The 16,236-nt window shown below is 53.2% G+C and overlaps 1 protein-coding gene across 6 annotated transcripts in view; it reads left to right on the top strand.

Moving 5' to 3' along the window:
- The first annotated feature begins 4,385 nt into the window (after positions 1 to 4,385).
- KLF3 (KLF transcription factor 3) overlaps positions 4,386 to 16,236 on the top strand; it is a 28,269-nt gene continuing 16,418 nt past the window's right edge. For 2 of the 6 annotated variants that reach the window (XR_009868192.1, XM_062213117.1), the window contains exon 1: positions 13,080 to 13,279. Coding sequence is in view for 2 of the 6 variants with exons in the window: in XM_062213117.1 (XP_062069101.1) it covers positions 13,208 to 13,279 (72 nt within the window). In the remaining 4 variants the exon portion in view is untranslated. Of the gene's footprint in view, positions 4,500 to 5,815; positions 5,954 to 11,322; positions 11,442 to 13,078; positions 13,280 to 16,236 lie in introns of those variants that run through there. The other 4 variants (XM_062213121.1, XM_062213120.1, XM_062213122.1 and 1 more) reach the window with 4 other exon arrangements.

Below are 16,236 nucleotides of genomic sequence, written 5' to 3'. Positions count from 1 at the left end.
GAAGCTCACATTCTAGTGGGAAAAAAAGGTAACAAATAAAAAACTGAACAAAGTAACCAGAGTTAATGACTCGTAAAGAGAAGAAAGTAAAAGAGGACAGTAACTAGTAACTGAGTGGGGCAGGGGGCGGGGTTGACCTTACCGGCAAGGAAGTCATCACTGAAGAGGTAACATTTGGGCTGAAAACAAAATGATGAAAAACAACTATGTATATAGAAACCCGCAACCTGGTCTTTCCCTCATGGTGAGGAGATGGCTGCCACAGCTTCACACATCACATCCTCACACAACAACTTCCTAAGCAGGTGTGTGGGTTTCGTCTCATGAGGAAGGAAAATATTTCCCATAAGCCTCGCCCTCTTCCCCCCAGCACAGGTTCCTTCATATTCCACTGGCCAGAACTATACCCCATATCTACTCTCCAATCGTCACTGGCACAAGAACCCAGACTGCAATGATTGGGTGCGGCAACAGGGCTCTGCTGGGACAAGGGTGGAGGAATCCTAAGCCACAGCACCTGCTAGTTGGCAAGGACCAAGCTTAAGTCAGGATTTACTGAACACCTCGTCACCTGTGGAGCACTGTGCTGGCTTTAGGGACAAAAGTTAAGACCTAACCACCACTGAGGCCATCCCACTCTGCTGCTTAAAAACACTCAGGGAAGGGCCGGCACGGTGGCATAGTGGGTTAAGCCTCTGCTCGTGATACTGGTTCTAGTCCCGGCTGCTCCACTTCCGATCCAGCTCTCTGCTGTGGCCTGGGAGGGCAGTGGAGAATGGCCTAAGTCCTTGGGCCCCTGCACCTGCATGGGAGACCAGGAAGAAGCTTCTGGCTCCTGGCTTCGGATTGGCGCAGCGCCAGCTGTTGCAGCCATCTCGGGAGTGAATCAGCGGATGAAAGACCTTTCTCTTTGCCTCTCCCTCTGTCTGTAACTCTGCCTCTCAAATAAATAAATAAAAATATTAAAAAAAAATTTCAGGGACGGGACCTCCCTCTTTTGTCCTCTTCACAAAGCCCTTGGATTTCCTGAGGTCTAGTTCATGGTCACTTGCTATTCCTCCCATCTCTTTAAGTTGAAATGACTTCTTCCTCTCAATCAGGTACATTTACTCACTTGACAAACACTCACCGAAAATGTGGGCCCTGGGTACACAATTTTGCTGTATAGACAAGGTCCCTGCCCTTGTCCAGTTCCCATTCTAGTGCTGGGGAGAGGTCATTCACTAGCCACTTACAAGAAACAGGGGCCAGCACTGTGGCCTAGTAGGCTAAGCTTCCTTCTGCCTATGGGCACCAGCCTCCCATATGGTCGCTAGTTCACATCCTGGCTGCCCCCTCTTCCAATCCAGCTCTCTGCTTATGGCCTGGGAAAGCAGTAGAAGATGTCCCAGGTGCTTGGGCCCATGCAGCCACAAGGGAGACCTGGAGGAAACTCCTGGCTCCTGGCTTCGAATTGGCCCAGCTCCAGCCTTTGTGGGCATTTGAGGAGTGAACCAGTGGATAGAAGACTTTTGTCTCTGTCTCTGACTCTGTCTCTCTGTAACTCTTCCTCTCAAATAAATAAAATCTTGAAAAAAGAAAATATTACAAGAGGTGAAATTCAGGTGGGACCATAGCACTAAGAAGGAGTATCTCAATTTATCCAAAGGTGAGATGAGGGATAGTGGTGAGAGATGTATTTTGGAGAAAATGCCATCCAAGACATAAAGAGTGAATAGGATTTAAGGAAATAAGAGGAAAACATTAGTTCAGGGAGAACGCAGAGAGGCTTTTCCACCTAGAAAAATGAGCAAAGGGGCCAGAGGTAGAGAGAGAGCTGGAGGGGAACAGAGGGAAGCAGAGTTCACCATCACTGGAGAACAGGGTAAGAAGGGAGAACAGGCAGAGCTTAGTCTGTGGTTTAGGCAGAGAGGGGTGGGGCGCTCTTGGACTTTACCCTAAGAGGCTTCTTGTTCAAGGTTTGCATCTTAGCAAAGGCACTCTTCATCCCTTGCCCACATTCAGCCATCTCACATAAAGCTGGAGACATGGTGGCCACAGGCTGGACCAAGCAGTGGTCAAGGAGTGGGTAGGGCCCAGAGCAGAACAGGATGCACTGAGTGACCAGTTGTGACCTGTTAGGGGAGGAGTCAACACGACTTCAGGCAGCCCTGGTGTGGATCCTGGAGGGACAGTGGTGTCCCTCACCGAGTACCCAGCACTGCCTGGATTCATTGTCATCCTAGTGGCTTTTGAGCTGCCTCTGCAGGGCAGGAACACTGTGGGTTCATTAATTAACCTTTTATGGCTTTTCCTCTCCCTAGCCGCCTCCCATACCAAAGCCACTCCCTTCCTATCTTGGACCACACTTCTTTCTCTCCAATAGACCTATTTCACTCTTTGGGTCCTCACTCACATGAGGAACACAGAAAACACAGTTCACACACTTCAGGTTTCATCACTCTGTGTCCTTGGCATGGAATCCCAATTTTCTGAGCACCTACTATGCCCCAGGCACTGACAAGCAAACAATTCCATCAGTCATCACTAGCAGTTTTTCAGCTCCTACAAATACAAGGCAGCTAACCACCACTTAATGATGCCAGTGATCAACGAATTGCAAATAACTGACACGGATCCAACTTTTATGTTTTGCATCTATCTTTGATACACTAAAAAAAAAAAAAAAAAAAAAAAAAAAAAACCTCCATCCCTTTGCATTTTAAAGCTTAATCGGATGGGGCGGGTCGGTGCTGGGGACTCCCCACGTGGCCCTGTGTGTGTGTGCACCTTTTACAGTCAGAAATTTCACTCCCTGAGGTGAATTTTATGACACCGTGTAGTTACACGAAGGGGCTCGGACTAATTTTACCACACCGTGCGGTCACACGAAGGAGCTCGGAATACAGACATCGCTACGTTTCCAGTAGTACCACGCCCGGATGGAGCTTCAAAGTGAGAATGGTGAACTCCCGAGGCCTTTAAAACATCTTGAAGCAATAAGAAGCCATCGGCTGCAGCAAGGGCGTTTTTTTTTAAACACTATACAGGGCTAAAACAATCGAACCAATTTGTCCTTTGTTCTTTTTATTGCATTCTTTATGACATTAATTCTGTTTAAAAAGAAACTCAGAAAGCCATTGGACTCTAGCACCAAGCTCCACAGAGTGCCGCGAAGGGCCTGGCTGGCCGGGAAAGCGCGTGTCCGCCCAGCTCGCGCGCGCCGGGGCCCAGGGGCGCCACGCGAAGGGAGAGGTCGCGGGGCCGAGCCCTCGGCCTGGGCGGGAGGACTTGGCCAAGCTGGGCCGCAGGCCCGGCCGGTGGGAGGTTGGCCCCCGGGGCCTCCCGGCTCTCAGGGAGAAGTCCTCCCGAGGCGGGAGGCGCCGCCTGGGGCACAAAGGAAGAGCGCGCCAACAGGGAGTCGGCGGACCCTTGGAGGCCAGGGGCCATTTTAGGCCGAAGTCCGGCCGCTCCAGGAGCCTGCCCTTCCCCGGCGGCCGCCCGCGCTCTCCGGGACGCGCCCCGGCCACCCGCTCCGCCGCCGCCGCCGCCTTTGCTGGTTTTTTTTCCCGCCCCCCCTCAGAGTTGTGTGTAAGGCTTGGCCCCGGAGCGGCCGCGCTGGCCGCGGGGCCCAGCCCTTCCCGCCGCGCCCAGGGCCGCCCTTCCCGCCGGAGCCGGCGGACGGATGGCCGCGGCCGCCCGGGTCCCCCGCCTCGGCTCGCCCGCGAGCCCGGCTGTGTGTTTTGGAAGCGGCGCAGCGGGCTGCAGCCGCGCGACGCCCCGAGCGGGCAGCGCCGCCCTTCCTTCCCCCCCGGGCCCGGGCGGCCCAGGGCGCGGGGAGGAGCCGGGCGCGCCGGGCGGAGGGCGGAGGCCGCGCACGCCCAGCCCCACGGGCCGCGCCGCGCCTCGCGGGACAGGTTCGGCCGGCGGGGCGGCGCCCGGCTCCGGGGAATAATGAGTGTCTGTGAGGCCGTCCCCGGGTGACTGGGCGGGGCGGGGCGGAGGCGGCGCGGGAGGCGGGGGCGGCGGGGGAAGGGCGCAGGGCGGGGTGCGTGTTTGCGCGAGTGACTCGGCCGACCCCTCGGGCGGCTGCCTCCACCCAAGTGGGTGGGGACCCGCCCAGCCCGGGCGGCCGCGGCGGCTCCCTCTCCCCTCCCTGACCCTCCCACCCCGGGTCCCAGCCTCTACTTACCCCGCCAGCCCCGGGAGGCTCGCAGAGCGAGCGGCGCCGGCGTCATGTGACTGCCCGGAGTTGGTGCCAGGAGCCAGAGGGGAGCCAGGAGCGGAGCCGCGCGGAGCCGGGGCCGAGCCGGAGCGCAGCGCGAGCGCCCGCCGAGCCCTCACCGCGCCGCGCCCGCCGCACGCGCGTCCGTCCCCGTGCCCGACCCGGTCCCCTGCGGCCGCCGCCAGCGCTGCGCGGCCTGGGGCGCTGACACCGCTGCGCTCGCGGGGCTCCGGGCAGCCCGGATCCGGGCCTCCTTTCTCTCCGGTCGCCGGCGCTCTGCACGGCGCTCAGCAAAGTAAGTCCCCTCGCCCTCACCTTGCCTGCGTGCCCCGACTCCTGCCGCCCTCTCCGCAGCTCCGCTGCCTTCGTTCGTTTCTTACGGGTGGGTGGGTGGCGGGTGTGTGTGTGTGTGTGTGCGCGCGCGTGTGTGCTGAGGGGGGGTATGGCCCGTAGCGGGGTGGGTTGGGGTGCAGCGCGGGGGGCGCCTGTGCGCTTGGGAAAGTGCAGCAGCAGCTCGCAGCCGGGAGTGGGGGCGGAGAGGAAGGCGAGGGGAGGAGGCCCCCGGCTCGCGGTTGAAAGTGTGGGATTGGGGGAGACACCGTGCGGATCCAGGGTGCCGGCGAGCGAGGCGGGCGGGGGCTCACCTGTGTGGTCCCCCGGCCTGCGCCCGCCCCCGACTCCCCCCCCCCCCAAAGCCCCAGATCCTCGGTGCGGTCCGCGTGCGGCAGCCTTGTCCGGAGCTAGGTGGCTCCGAGGCCGCGCGCCGCTGCTCCTCCCCCTCCCGCCCCCGCCCGCGCCCCCCTCCCCGGACGGGGCGCGCGGCCGCTCGCCTGGCAAGCGCAAACTTGGAGCAGCGTCTCGGGGCCCTGCGGGAAGAAAACTTGGGGCCGTCGGGACGGCAGGCAGCATCCCGTGCTGGGTCCTGGAGCCCGGCAGCTGCCGGGGCGTCTGGATCCTCGGGGGCCGGGTCGGCAGAGTTCTCCCGGGGGCACGGAGGGAACCTGCCGCAGTGCCTGGAGCGGGGATTGCGGCGTGGCTGGAGGCGGAGAGCGCCTGGGGCGGCAGCCTGCAGCCGGAGGGACCCGAGCCGTGTGCGGACCGAGGGGCTGGCCCACGGGCCCTACCTGACATTTCAGAGTGGCTCTCTCGGAGGTGGTAGATAAGAGCTGGACTCGTCGTGTTCATTTCTTTGGTGGATGCTTTAAATTTTACGGCACTGTGCAGTGCTACCAGATGAAGAACGGGAACGGGACTTATTTTTCAAAGATTAAATGGAAATTGCTCACCTTCTTGCGTTTCATGAAAATAAACATTTCACTGGATCACTGGATTTTTTTACTAACTCAAAATTTATGTTCCCATTAGTATCGCCTGAGACACTTGAAATATATTGATTATATTCTCAAAAGAGTCGGGTGTAATGGGGAAAAGTATGGAGTGGAATTCTGACTTCACTTCGGTTTAGTAGCTCTAATTATTAAGCAAAATCCGGTGAGAAGTGGGCCAGTTGTTCATTATAGGTTTTTTTCTCCCGCAGCAATTTTGTGCTGTCCTTTTGTAAGCGCTTGTCTGTTTGAATTTGAGAAGCATTTTTATAAGAAATCCATCTGGATGGTAATCTGTCTCACCATCGGGAAGGCTTGTTTTTAGAGAAAAAACGATCTGCTAGCATCCACATCTCTAAAGTGTTGCAAGTTGTTAGTATTGTTTAAAGAGTCCACGAATGGTTTCTTTGGCTTGGAGCATGAGGTATGTTATTTGACCTTAGTCAGCTGTTTAGTAGAGACCTGAAATAAGACATTTGATTGATTTAAGCTCCCTAGAAAAACTGATTTCCCAGTTTCCAGCGTCAGTGGGACTTGCTGTAAAACTTGGAAGAGAAAAGCCAAATGCACTTACTATTGGTGAGTTCAGCAGAAGACGCACTGTAAGGAATACTTGGCTTGCATGCAGGGGAATGCAAATCTCAACGTGAGAATAACAAAGAAAAGTGGCTGCTCAGACCACAAAACCTTGTCAGATATAAAACAACTTGCTTTGGGGAAAGCTATTGTTTTCTTCCGCTGCAGAGTTACTAAATGAAAAGCTCAGGCTTATGGGCATGGTGATGCCTTTTTGTTATTGTTACCTGTATTTATGTCTACACACAAATTCTTAAATCTCTGATAATGGAAACCCGAGCTGAGCAGTGCAGGTTAGTGGAGTAGGAGAAATCAGGGGAAGAGATGGTGAGTGGACTCTGACTACCTTAAAAACACTTGTGCCCAGTGGAACATAGGCATTCTAGAGTGGCTTGTGAAAATTGGTACTCTAGCCCATGTACAGGTTGCATAACAATTTTGGATAAAATGTCAGGAACAGAACCTTACGTTCTCAAAAGGTGAATTTCTGGAGTTGTGTGTGGAGCAGAGGAGCAGCTGTCTGCAGCTATGTGTTGGAAACAGTGACAACACTGGCCGATTGTAGGTGTCCCACAGTCCTGGGGCTTGAAATGTAGTTCTGAGGACTCAACTGGTGCAGCGCGGTTGTGTGGGGGCAGCCCGGTTGTAATGTGAGGTCTCAGCAGCAGTGCCTTCCCTTCATGCTCGCGGGCTGCAGGGCTGTGGGTAGCAGAGCCCAGAATTCGATCAGGGCTAGGGACCAGCCACAGGGATGGGGCAGCGAGGGACAAAAGAAACGAGGAGAACTGTGCAAGGGCTCTGCTGCAGAGATAGGATAAAGTCACATGTTCGCTCGTGATGCTGGCTCTATGTGGCAGCCCCTGTTTGTAAACAGGGCAGGTCCCTGTATAAAGCTGGTGTTATTATTCACACCCATAGAACAAACACCTCCACCCCCCTGTTGTTGTCTTAAAAAACTCCAGCTGCTCATGAATATAGGGTCAGAGAGGGCCGGCTAAATGTTTCTCTGTGCTTTCTCTCCAGCACAGCCAGCAGAGCTGTTTCCTGTTCTTTGTTTCAAGGCTGGGGTTTGCGTCATACATTCCAAGTGGCATATGTGTGCTCTTTCCTGTTTCGGGCTGTTTTCTGGTAGATCAGTAGCCCAGACCAGGCCTCAGTCCCTGCCCCTCAACTCCCGGATCCCCACCCAGGGAGTTATCATGTCTCTACACACTTGAGATTGCTCAAGATGCTCCGGTTATGTCATCATGAGAAGTCAGTTAACCTTTTTACATGCACCCTTTGCTCCACTGTGTTTATAGGTGAATCAACACTTTTGCCTTTTTTATTTTTCATTGTCCGGATTGTGATTTTTAAGGGAATTTCTGTGTGGATTGGCAAAGAAATGTAAAGGAGGTTGTGCTAATTCTCCCGTTGAGGGAGGGGGTTGGCAGAGTGTTTGTGTTAAGATAGGCTTTTTGCCCTGAAGCTGTCAATTTTGGATCAGGATTAACACCTTACAGGTCAGAAGATCCAGCATTATCTGAAAGATGCGGCCCGGCCTTGTCCACCCTCAGCCCACCCCCTACCCCGCCCTCAGGACAGGCTTGGGTGTGCAGTGTTGGCAGCCCGGGCTGAGCTGCAAGTCTTGTTTATGTTTTAAAGAAGAAATCTTGAGAAAAATTGAAGAGAGCAGAAGATATATTTAGAAAATCCTAGGATTGTTTCTTTGAAAGGAGAAAGATTTTAAACACCATAATAATTTGTTTAAGGACAGAGATAGTACTGTATTCTAGATTTGATTTCCAAACCATCTTTAAGAATAGAAAGCTCAAAAGAAAAAGAGAACTAGTCATAAGAAATCCATTTAATGGTAGTTTGGAAATTTTTAATCTTGTAGTTTGAAAACAGAAGGGGAATGGCTTTTTTTCTCACAGTGACAAATTTTTTCATAATCCCTTTTAATATTCTCTCAGTTACGGGTTAATGAACTGGGTTAACTGTTTAAAATCCATCTTGACAAATTCTTTTTCTCTTGGTTCTTCAGAAAGTAAGTTTTAAAGAAATGGTTGGGAAAGAAAACTTTCGGCAAGTGTCTTTTTAAAGCGTCTTACTAAATAAGATTTTCTTCAGAATCTACACAGCAATTATCTACAGTGTTCCCTAGTGGAATTAATTCAAAGAGTAGCTGAAGCAGCAAATCAGGGCCTATGCTCTCCCAAAATTGAGGATAAAAGCACATTGGTTGTAAAGATCATATCTCACCATATTCTTTCTTTATGTATAGAACAATATGATAGTATCAATGTGATACTAAGAAAGTTACTAGGATCAAATTGTTGATAATCTTCCTTGGAAAAAAAAAAAAGCTGGGAGCTTTGGAAAGATTTTTCCTTTCTCCCCAGGAAAAAGCAGCTTGAAATATTGAAGCTGACTTGGAGGCCAAGAGGCCTGCAAACAGAAATTCATAAGTAACGATAGTCTATCCAGGTTTGGTGGACATTGTCTTTTTGACTTTCCGCGGTCATTCTTTTCTCTCCTTTCTTAGGGGAGGGGTGGTTAAAAGAGATGATTAAGGTCTGTTACATTCTGTCAGAAAAAATCTGCAAGCTTTTAAATACTGAGTTAAAGCAGTCAAAAAATTATGCTATCTGACAGTTTGTATCATCATTAAAATGGGAAGAACAGTTTCAGCTTTTGGTGTGTAAATCATTAGCCCTAATTTAATTCCATTGTATCTCCATTCCCCATTTAGGTACTGGCCTTCTTTCTTAATATTTCCAAGAGACGTTCTTGCTACAAAATGACAGCTTTCTTAGGAAGCATTTCTTTTTTTTTTTTTTTCTTCCTCTGTTTTCATGCCCAGTTGCGTTTAAGAAAAGTAAAAATAAATAAATACAAGCAAACCGCATCCTGACATTGCATGATTCTGGCAATTGGGTTTCTTTCATTTGTCATTTGTTCTAGCTTTTGGCGGTGGGGGAGGGGGTCCTAAAGCAGTGGGTACCTGGTTTGCTAATATGTGCTGGACACAAATGATGCACATCTTGGAGTGAGTAGGAACAGGAGGGTTCTCGTGGTGTTGAGCACTCTCCAGCCTGATTGGCCCATTCTCAGACCTGGGTTCGCATCTTCAGCAGTCTGACTGGAGCTCGAGACAGGAAACCAGACAGCAGTCTGCCCTGATAAGGGAGAGCATTGTCTAAAGGAGGTAGCCCTGCTCGGCCCCCCTAGCCCCCTCAACTCCTTCCTTGAAATGTAGCAGTAATCAAAGAGACACAGTGCTGTAGACAAAGTTTCTGAACCAGGACTAGGCCTGTTCTTGGTGCCCTCATCTTCAGTGCAACCTTTTAAAAAATCATCAGTATGAGTTGCGAGCTTTGGTCAGGGTGTTGGTAATAAAGTTTTTTCTGTAGCAGAACAGGTTCCTGGAGGTTTCTGAAACTCACTCCATTGTATCGGCAGGCTGAATATTATCGTTTCCCCAACTCATTATTAAGGGGGGCCGGAGACGGACGGACGCAGCAAGTTGTGCATGTGGCCTTCCGGGCCGTGCACTTCCGGGGGAGGGGATGGAGGACCCTGGAGAGCCCAGCTTGTCCAGGGACACACTCAAGGTGGCTGCCAGTCTCTGGAAGACTTGGGGATGCCGCCAGGGCTGGCCCAGGGCTAGTCTCAACCCAGATCAGTGGAATCTAGCCAGATCTAGACATGAGAGATCAAGTGGATATTGAGGTCAGTGCGTTCTACCCTGGAGAGCGACCTATGAATCAGGTGTGGGTTTTTGCTCCTTTGCCCCTGTGCTATTCTTTCCACTGCTGCTGTCCTTAGAGGCTAATCACCGAAGTCCACTCCTTTCTCTGTTCTCGCACTTTATCCCCTGGTGCCTGCCAGAGCTTCGCACTCCAAGCTCAGTTGAGTAGTAAGATCAAGTTCCTCTTTCACCGAGTCTCCAAACAAATGAGTTTTTTTCCCCTCCCAACGTTTTCCCATTTACCCTGCATTTTCAAAGGTGATTTTTCAGGCTGTGACTTCATGGGCCCTAGGACCCATTTTCTGTGTGGGACACCCAGTAACTAATCATCCCTTACCCCTTCGTTGTATCCCAGCATGTGAGAAGCATAGTTTGACATCCATGCATGGGTTCACCTCACAGGTATTTATTGAGCACCTACTCATTACAGCTAATCTGAAATAATGTGCGATCATTATGCTGGGTTATGCCACAGGATGCAGTAGGTCTGCAGGATCTGACCAAATCTTAATTGCCCACTGGAGCCTCCCCCACGGCCCTGCTACACATGGAACCACTCAGCGCTGCACACGCACGCGCTCCATGCTGGGGCGAGGGAGTGAGCCCGGGAGAAGGTGATTGCATCTCAGTGTCCCTGCCACAGCTCGGGCTCAGAAGCAGAACAGAAAGGACCCTGAGTCTGCAGGCAGCACAATTCTGTTCTTGGCTATAGCTCCCACCAGCTCTGTGAATTTGGGCGAGTCACTTCACCTCTGTGCCTCCATTTCCTCATTTCTAAAATGGGGATGAGGACCTGACCCTTCCACCTTTGTATAGTTATTGTGAGGATTTCCGTATTTACTTGGGTGAAGCTGCCAATTTTGCTCCACGGTTTTATGGACCGGTTGCAGGTGCACTGGCTGTGAGGAATAATAGCCTAATGTGGGGCCTTCAGAATGTGTCTTTTGATCTTGTGTCCAAGCATGCACACCCAGAGCTGGGGTAGACAGTGGGGGCTGGGTGCGAGGAGTTGAAATCCCTTTGCTTAAGTAGCCCGACTCTGTTCCATAGCCCCAAGGGACCGATCTGTCTGTCACCATCACTACCCTCCCCCCTTACAGTTTGGGGTGTGCCTGGGGAGACAGCTGAGTAGAGTGCCCCAGCGAGCTGCCTTGAAGCCAGGCTACCGCAGTGGGCATCTTGACTCTGCAACTTCACAGCTGTGTGATGTTGGGCAGGCTACTTGATCTCTCTGTTCTTGGGAAGGCAGTACCCACCTCACAGGCGTTAAATGACCCAGACCAGGTACAGAACAGCACCTGGGTCTCAGTGTTGAAGGTGGTGATTGGCAGGAAACTGTGATGTCACCTAGCCCTTTGCTTTCCTTGGTGAACAGAGCTGACCTTTTGAGAAAACCTATTGTTGGCCCCTGCATGCATGCAAACCACCCCCTCCCCTCCCCCACACCCCCCTCCCTCTACCCCTTCTCTCTTTTTCTATTTTAGGTTTTTAAATGGAGGAGAGACCTTGGCACTAGACTTGTCTGGAAGACCTCACTGTGGGGGGACAGTAATTCTGTGAGGCTGCTTACAGATAAGGCCTGAAGGACCTGTATCAGGCAAGGGTAAGGTTGGGGCAAGAACTGTGTTTAAGGAAGTTTTGTTTGCTAGGTTTCCTTTAGGCTGAGGCCCTCCCTCACCCCCAGGCCTGGTTGCAGGGCAACTGGCAGTGCCTTCACAGAGCCAGGGGAGTGACTGCAGCCCGGTTAGCTCCCTGCCCTCTGGCGAGTGAGGAGCCAGGCACCCTCTCTGCCCTCAGGCCTGGTGGTGGGTCAGCATCCCACTGGGAAAGGGCAGAGACCCGGCATGGCAAGGTAAGAAGAGGCAGCTGCCATGCCGAGTGGGGAGGGCCTTGAGCTGGTCTTTGAAGAATTAGAGGATTTAGATAAGCCGGAAGGGGAGGGGGGCATTCCTCGCCGGTTGCCCAGCATCGGGGCCAAAAAATGAACAAAGGCACGGGGCCGTCAGCGTGAAGGGCACTCACTGGGGCTGGGGGCAGCTGGTGGTGAGGGGGGTGCCAAGCACGAGCACCTGAGCCCTCTGCACGAGCCCCGGGTGGTGTGGGTGTGTAAGGTTTGTAAAAGAAGGATCAGATGAGACAAGGATGGTGGGAATGCAGGTGGCAAGGGGGTGGGGAGGCCAGGAGGGCCTGGCCCCCATTGGCAATGGCAGAAGCGGAAAGAAAAGAAGGTGAGGAGGGCGGCAGAGGTGACCTCTGGGTTTCCATGGTGAATGACCAGAAAATACAGCCAATGGGAGGTGGGGACAGGGCAGGAGCTGGTGGGAGGAGGGCTGGGGTTGGGGCCTTGGGGAATCGCAGGGGCTCAAAATGCTTTTCTGTTTCTTTTTGTTTACTTTTGAAGGGAGCGGGCAGTATTAGCTCATGGGTTTAGATCCCAAAGGACAGTGGCTCTCGGATCAGCTCAAATGCAGGATCCTCAGAGCCCAGGGGATCAACCCCCACGCAGGCAATTCTTTCTGGTTATTTTTAAGGTTCCTGCCATCCCTGTTCAGGCCGGAATTTCCAGGAACTGGCTGCTGCCGGGAGCCAGGCGGTCCCTCCCAGCCTCCCACTCCCTCCAGGGTGGGGCCCCATGGGTGGAGGCCCCGGGCGGGCGGGTGGAGCAGGGTGGGTCCCCAGCGATAGGGAGGGCACCGAGAGGCGGATGAGAAGCCCGTGGCCTCACGCAGCCCTTCTGGAGTTGATTATATAACGCTCCACGGAGGAGCGCTGCCAGGGCCCGGGCCAGGCCTGGTGCGCCCGTGCACGCCGCGCTAGGCGGCCTGTGTGCCTCGCCGCTGAGCCCGGCTGGCTTGCCTTTCGTACTGCAACCGCAAGGTGTCCACACACCTCCAGGAGGAAAACAGGTGTGCAGCCCTCCTGGGCCTGCTGGGGCTTTCTCTACGGAATGGGTGGGATGGGGCTCAGCAGGTGGTGCTGTACTTGAGAGCAGGGCCCCATGGGGCAGCTTGGGTGTGAGCGGCCCCACCCCCAGCCCTGCCTGGCCGAGTTGAGATTTCGCAGGGTTGTTACCTTTGCACCTGTCCTTATTTACATGCAAAATCAATTGCTTCACTCGGTACAGGGTGTGGGCAGAATCTTATCTGAAGCCATGTCCTGTTTGGACAAGTTGGACTCGCCTTGGCAGCTCTCCATGGGGTGGAGCAGATGGGTGGAGGGAGGAAAGTAAAACGGGGTGGCTTGTTGGCAGGGAGGGCGGAGTGTTTGCTCGCTGGCTCGGTCCACTTCATCCGAGATGGGCTAATTCAGTGCTCTCCCCTTCACAAAACGACGGCCGATGCACACGGCCCGTGCAAAGCCTCCGAACCTATGAGGGGCAAAGACTTGGGAGTAGTCCGCGGAGTTTTTCCCCTTTCTAACCGGCCACAGAGGAGGACTGAGGTAGGTGGGACCCTGCGGGTGGCATGGAGGCTGTGGCCAGGTAGGTGCCAGCGTTCAGCTTGTCTTAAAGGAGCCTGCGACTTAAAATGCCCACTCACATCAGTGGCCTGGCCCCTCGTATTCCTGGCCAAGGCCACTGCCAGGAAATCTTCCTCCAGGCCTCGTGGCTTTCGGGGACTTTGGGGACAGCAGTGAGGACAGAAGAGTGTCTCTGGAAAGGAACCGGTGCCAGGGGGCTGTTCCTGGCCTGCCCGGGCCCCCCCGGGCCCAGCCTCACACACAGTTTGTCCCCTGATTTCCTTTGCAGAGTTCGGGGCGGGGTGACATGCTGCCTCCCTGGGAGACGTGCTGGTGGACGCTGGTGTGCGCCCCCGCCCCGTGTCCTCTCCTACACCTGGGGACACACACACCCCCCCCCCCAGGATTGCTTCGGCGGAGCCTCTGGGTGCAGCGAGGCCGAGAGAAGGGAATGCAAGGGACCTTTAGAGGATCTGAGGAGACAACCCAGGCTGTGGAGGAAGGGGGACGAGGGGAGCGAGCAGAGGGTGCGAGGGACAGCGTCTCCCCTCGCACACGCGCGGCCCGCCCCCTCCCCCGCGTCCGCGGCCGGCGTGCTGACGTCAGCGCGCGGCCCGCGCGGGACCCTCCCTCGCGCGCGGCCGCCCGCCGGGCCCCGCCGCCCCGCCGCGCGGCCGCCCCGGCTTCTGAAGCGCCGCGTCAATGATTCACCGAGCTTTTTAATGTGTAACCGCGCCGTTTTGCATTGTGACAGAAGTCGGACCCGGGTTCTGACATCTGACAAAGTCAGGCTCCTGAGTGGAGAGTGTGACGGGAAGTCGGCCGCTGCCCTCGTGGAAATTCAAATGGGGGGCCCCTTCCCCGCCACGTCGGGGAGCTGCGGGAGCGTGCTTGGTGCAGTTACGGTCTATTTTGGCAGTGGGGATAGCCCTGTGTTTGCTTTGAAGCACTTTGATAAGTCGGAGGATTTTTTTTTTTAACGGTTTCACTTTTTTTCCTCTTTTAAATGTAGGTTTGTTATCCTGGGATTGCTTTGTTTAGCTGTAGAATGCATTCCTTGTTAAACGAGTTAAATATGAGATGTAAATGGGTTCATGGTTGAGAAATATTAAAAAAGAAAAAAAAGAAAAGAACCACCTTTGCAGTCCCTGCCCTCCGTGGCGCCCTATGCAAGGGTTAACAGAATCCCTGAGCCCGGTTAAAACCCGTTCGGTTTAAAGACCCCCCCACTCCCCAGTGTGGCGACCTAGTCTCGAATTCCTGTTTTCGGGCGCCACCTACTGGTTCTGCTTCAGATTGCTGTCAGGGCTGTGTAATGGATTTTCTGCAGCATCTGTGGGTAAGGTTTCTTTTAAAATGATGGGGGTGTTCCCAGAGACTGAACTATCCTGGCTAGCAAAGGCCACCAGGCTCAGGAGCCCTCCTTCCAGGGCCTAAGTTACTGCTCGGTTGTATGGGAGGCACTTGGGAGACATTGCAGTCGCTTCTGGTCCTAGACCAGAACACATACACACAGTGAGTACAGACAACTAACGTGGCCTGTTCAGAGAGGTGGACAGAGTACAAAAAGTGTTTGCAAGTAAGTAAGTAGAAGCCCAATTTATGTTCATGTGTTTAATTCTCTTCCTAAATTTAGTTCCTTTAGCTTAGCTTCCCTCCTACTGGTTTTTATTAAAGCTTTTAATTCTAGAATTACCAAACTTACAAGTGAGCACCCAGGTGTGCATGAAGCTGTCCCACCCCCCACTGCCACTCCCAGGGAGCTCCTGGGCGGGCCCTTGTTCTTGTTTCATATCCGGTGACTGCCACTGAAAGGATCATCATTTAAAAGTCGGCTTGGGAGCTACCAAATTAGGAACCGAGTGCTGCCAGACTTGTTTGTGCAAAGACCGTGAGTTTGACTCGTGTTGGAATTTTGCACGGACTTTTTATTGTCCAATGCCAATGCAGTTATCTAGGCGTTTTTTAAAAATGAGGTATTCCAGCTGTGGTGTTCTTTCTTCGCTAGCTGAAATATTTTTTAAAGATTTATTTATTTGAAGGCAGAGCAACAGAGGGAGAGGGAGGATGAGGAGAGACAGAGAGCTTCCATCCGCTGGAATTTGGTTACCCAAATGCCACAATAGCCTGGAGCGGGATCTCTGCCTGGGTCTCCCACCAAGCACTGGGGCCGTCTTCCACTGCCTTCCCCGGTGCAGTAGCAGGAAGCTGGACTGGAAGTAGGGTAGCTGGGGCTCCAGCTGGCACTCCAGTGTGAGATGCACTAAAATGCCAGTCCCTGAACCTACTCCTCTAATGAGAATATCCTTTGTCATTATTTGAATGACTTTGTGGTACAGTTCTGAACAAATAAGCAGCCTTGTAATCCTTGTTTAGCAAAGATTTTATTAGGACTGGTTTTTACCACACTTTGTTTCTTTCACGGTTACAAATCTTGCAAAGCACCCATTTCCTTACACTTAGGTAAATCATAAAAATTAAAGAACGTGATTTGCAGTTCTGAAAGTGATCAAAGATACCACAGGTTAATGGTAATTCGCTTCTAAATGGATTCAGGAGTTATTGCTACAGGCATTAGATAGAGTCATCGAGGGCTGCTGAGCCCAGAGGTGCAATTAGAATTTGAACCGAAAGGAACTCATTCTCTTAAGAGCCCATTCTCTTAATTGATTGTCCTGTGGTGCTAGTCAAGGGGCAAGGTGGCACAAGGTGTGGAGATGCTGGTGGTGCGCTGAGCAGGTGACAAGTGCCACATGGGATTCCACGACTGTTGCACTGGGCTCCATCTCGGCTTCATTTGGGGTGAGAGGCTGACCCTTGAGGCCGGCTGTGGTAGCGAGACGCCTCTCAGGCCGCGCTGCAGAGGCTTGGTGCTGTGTGTGCAGTATGCATGGCCTAACCTTGTGTGTGCCTGCTTGTTGGTGGAAACAATGGAGAAG

This window comes from Lepus europaeus, chromosome 16 (assembly GCF_033115175.1).
Source record: "Lepus europaeus isolate LE1 chromosome 16, mLepTim1.pri, whole genome shotgun sequence".
NCBI lineage: Eukaryota > Metazoa > Chordata > Mammalia > Lagomorpha > Leporidae > Lepus > Lepus europaeus.
The sequence above is the reverse complement of the archived record's forward strand: the minus strand, read 5'-3'. Positions and strand labels throughout refer to the sequence as shown.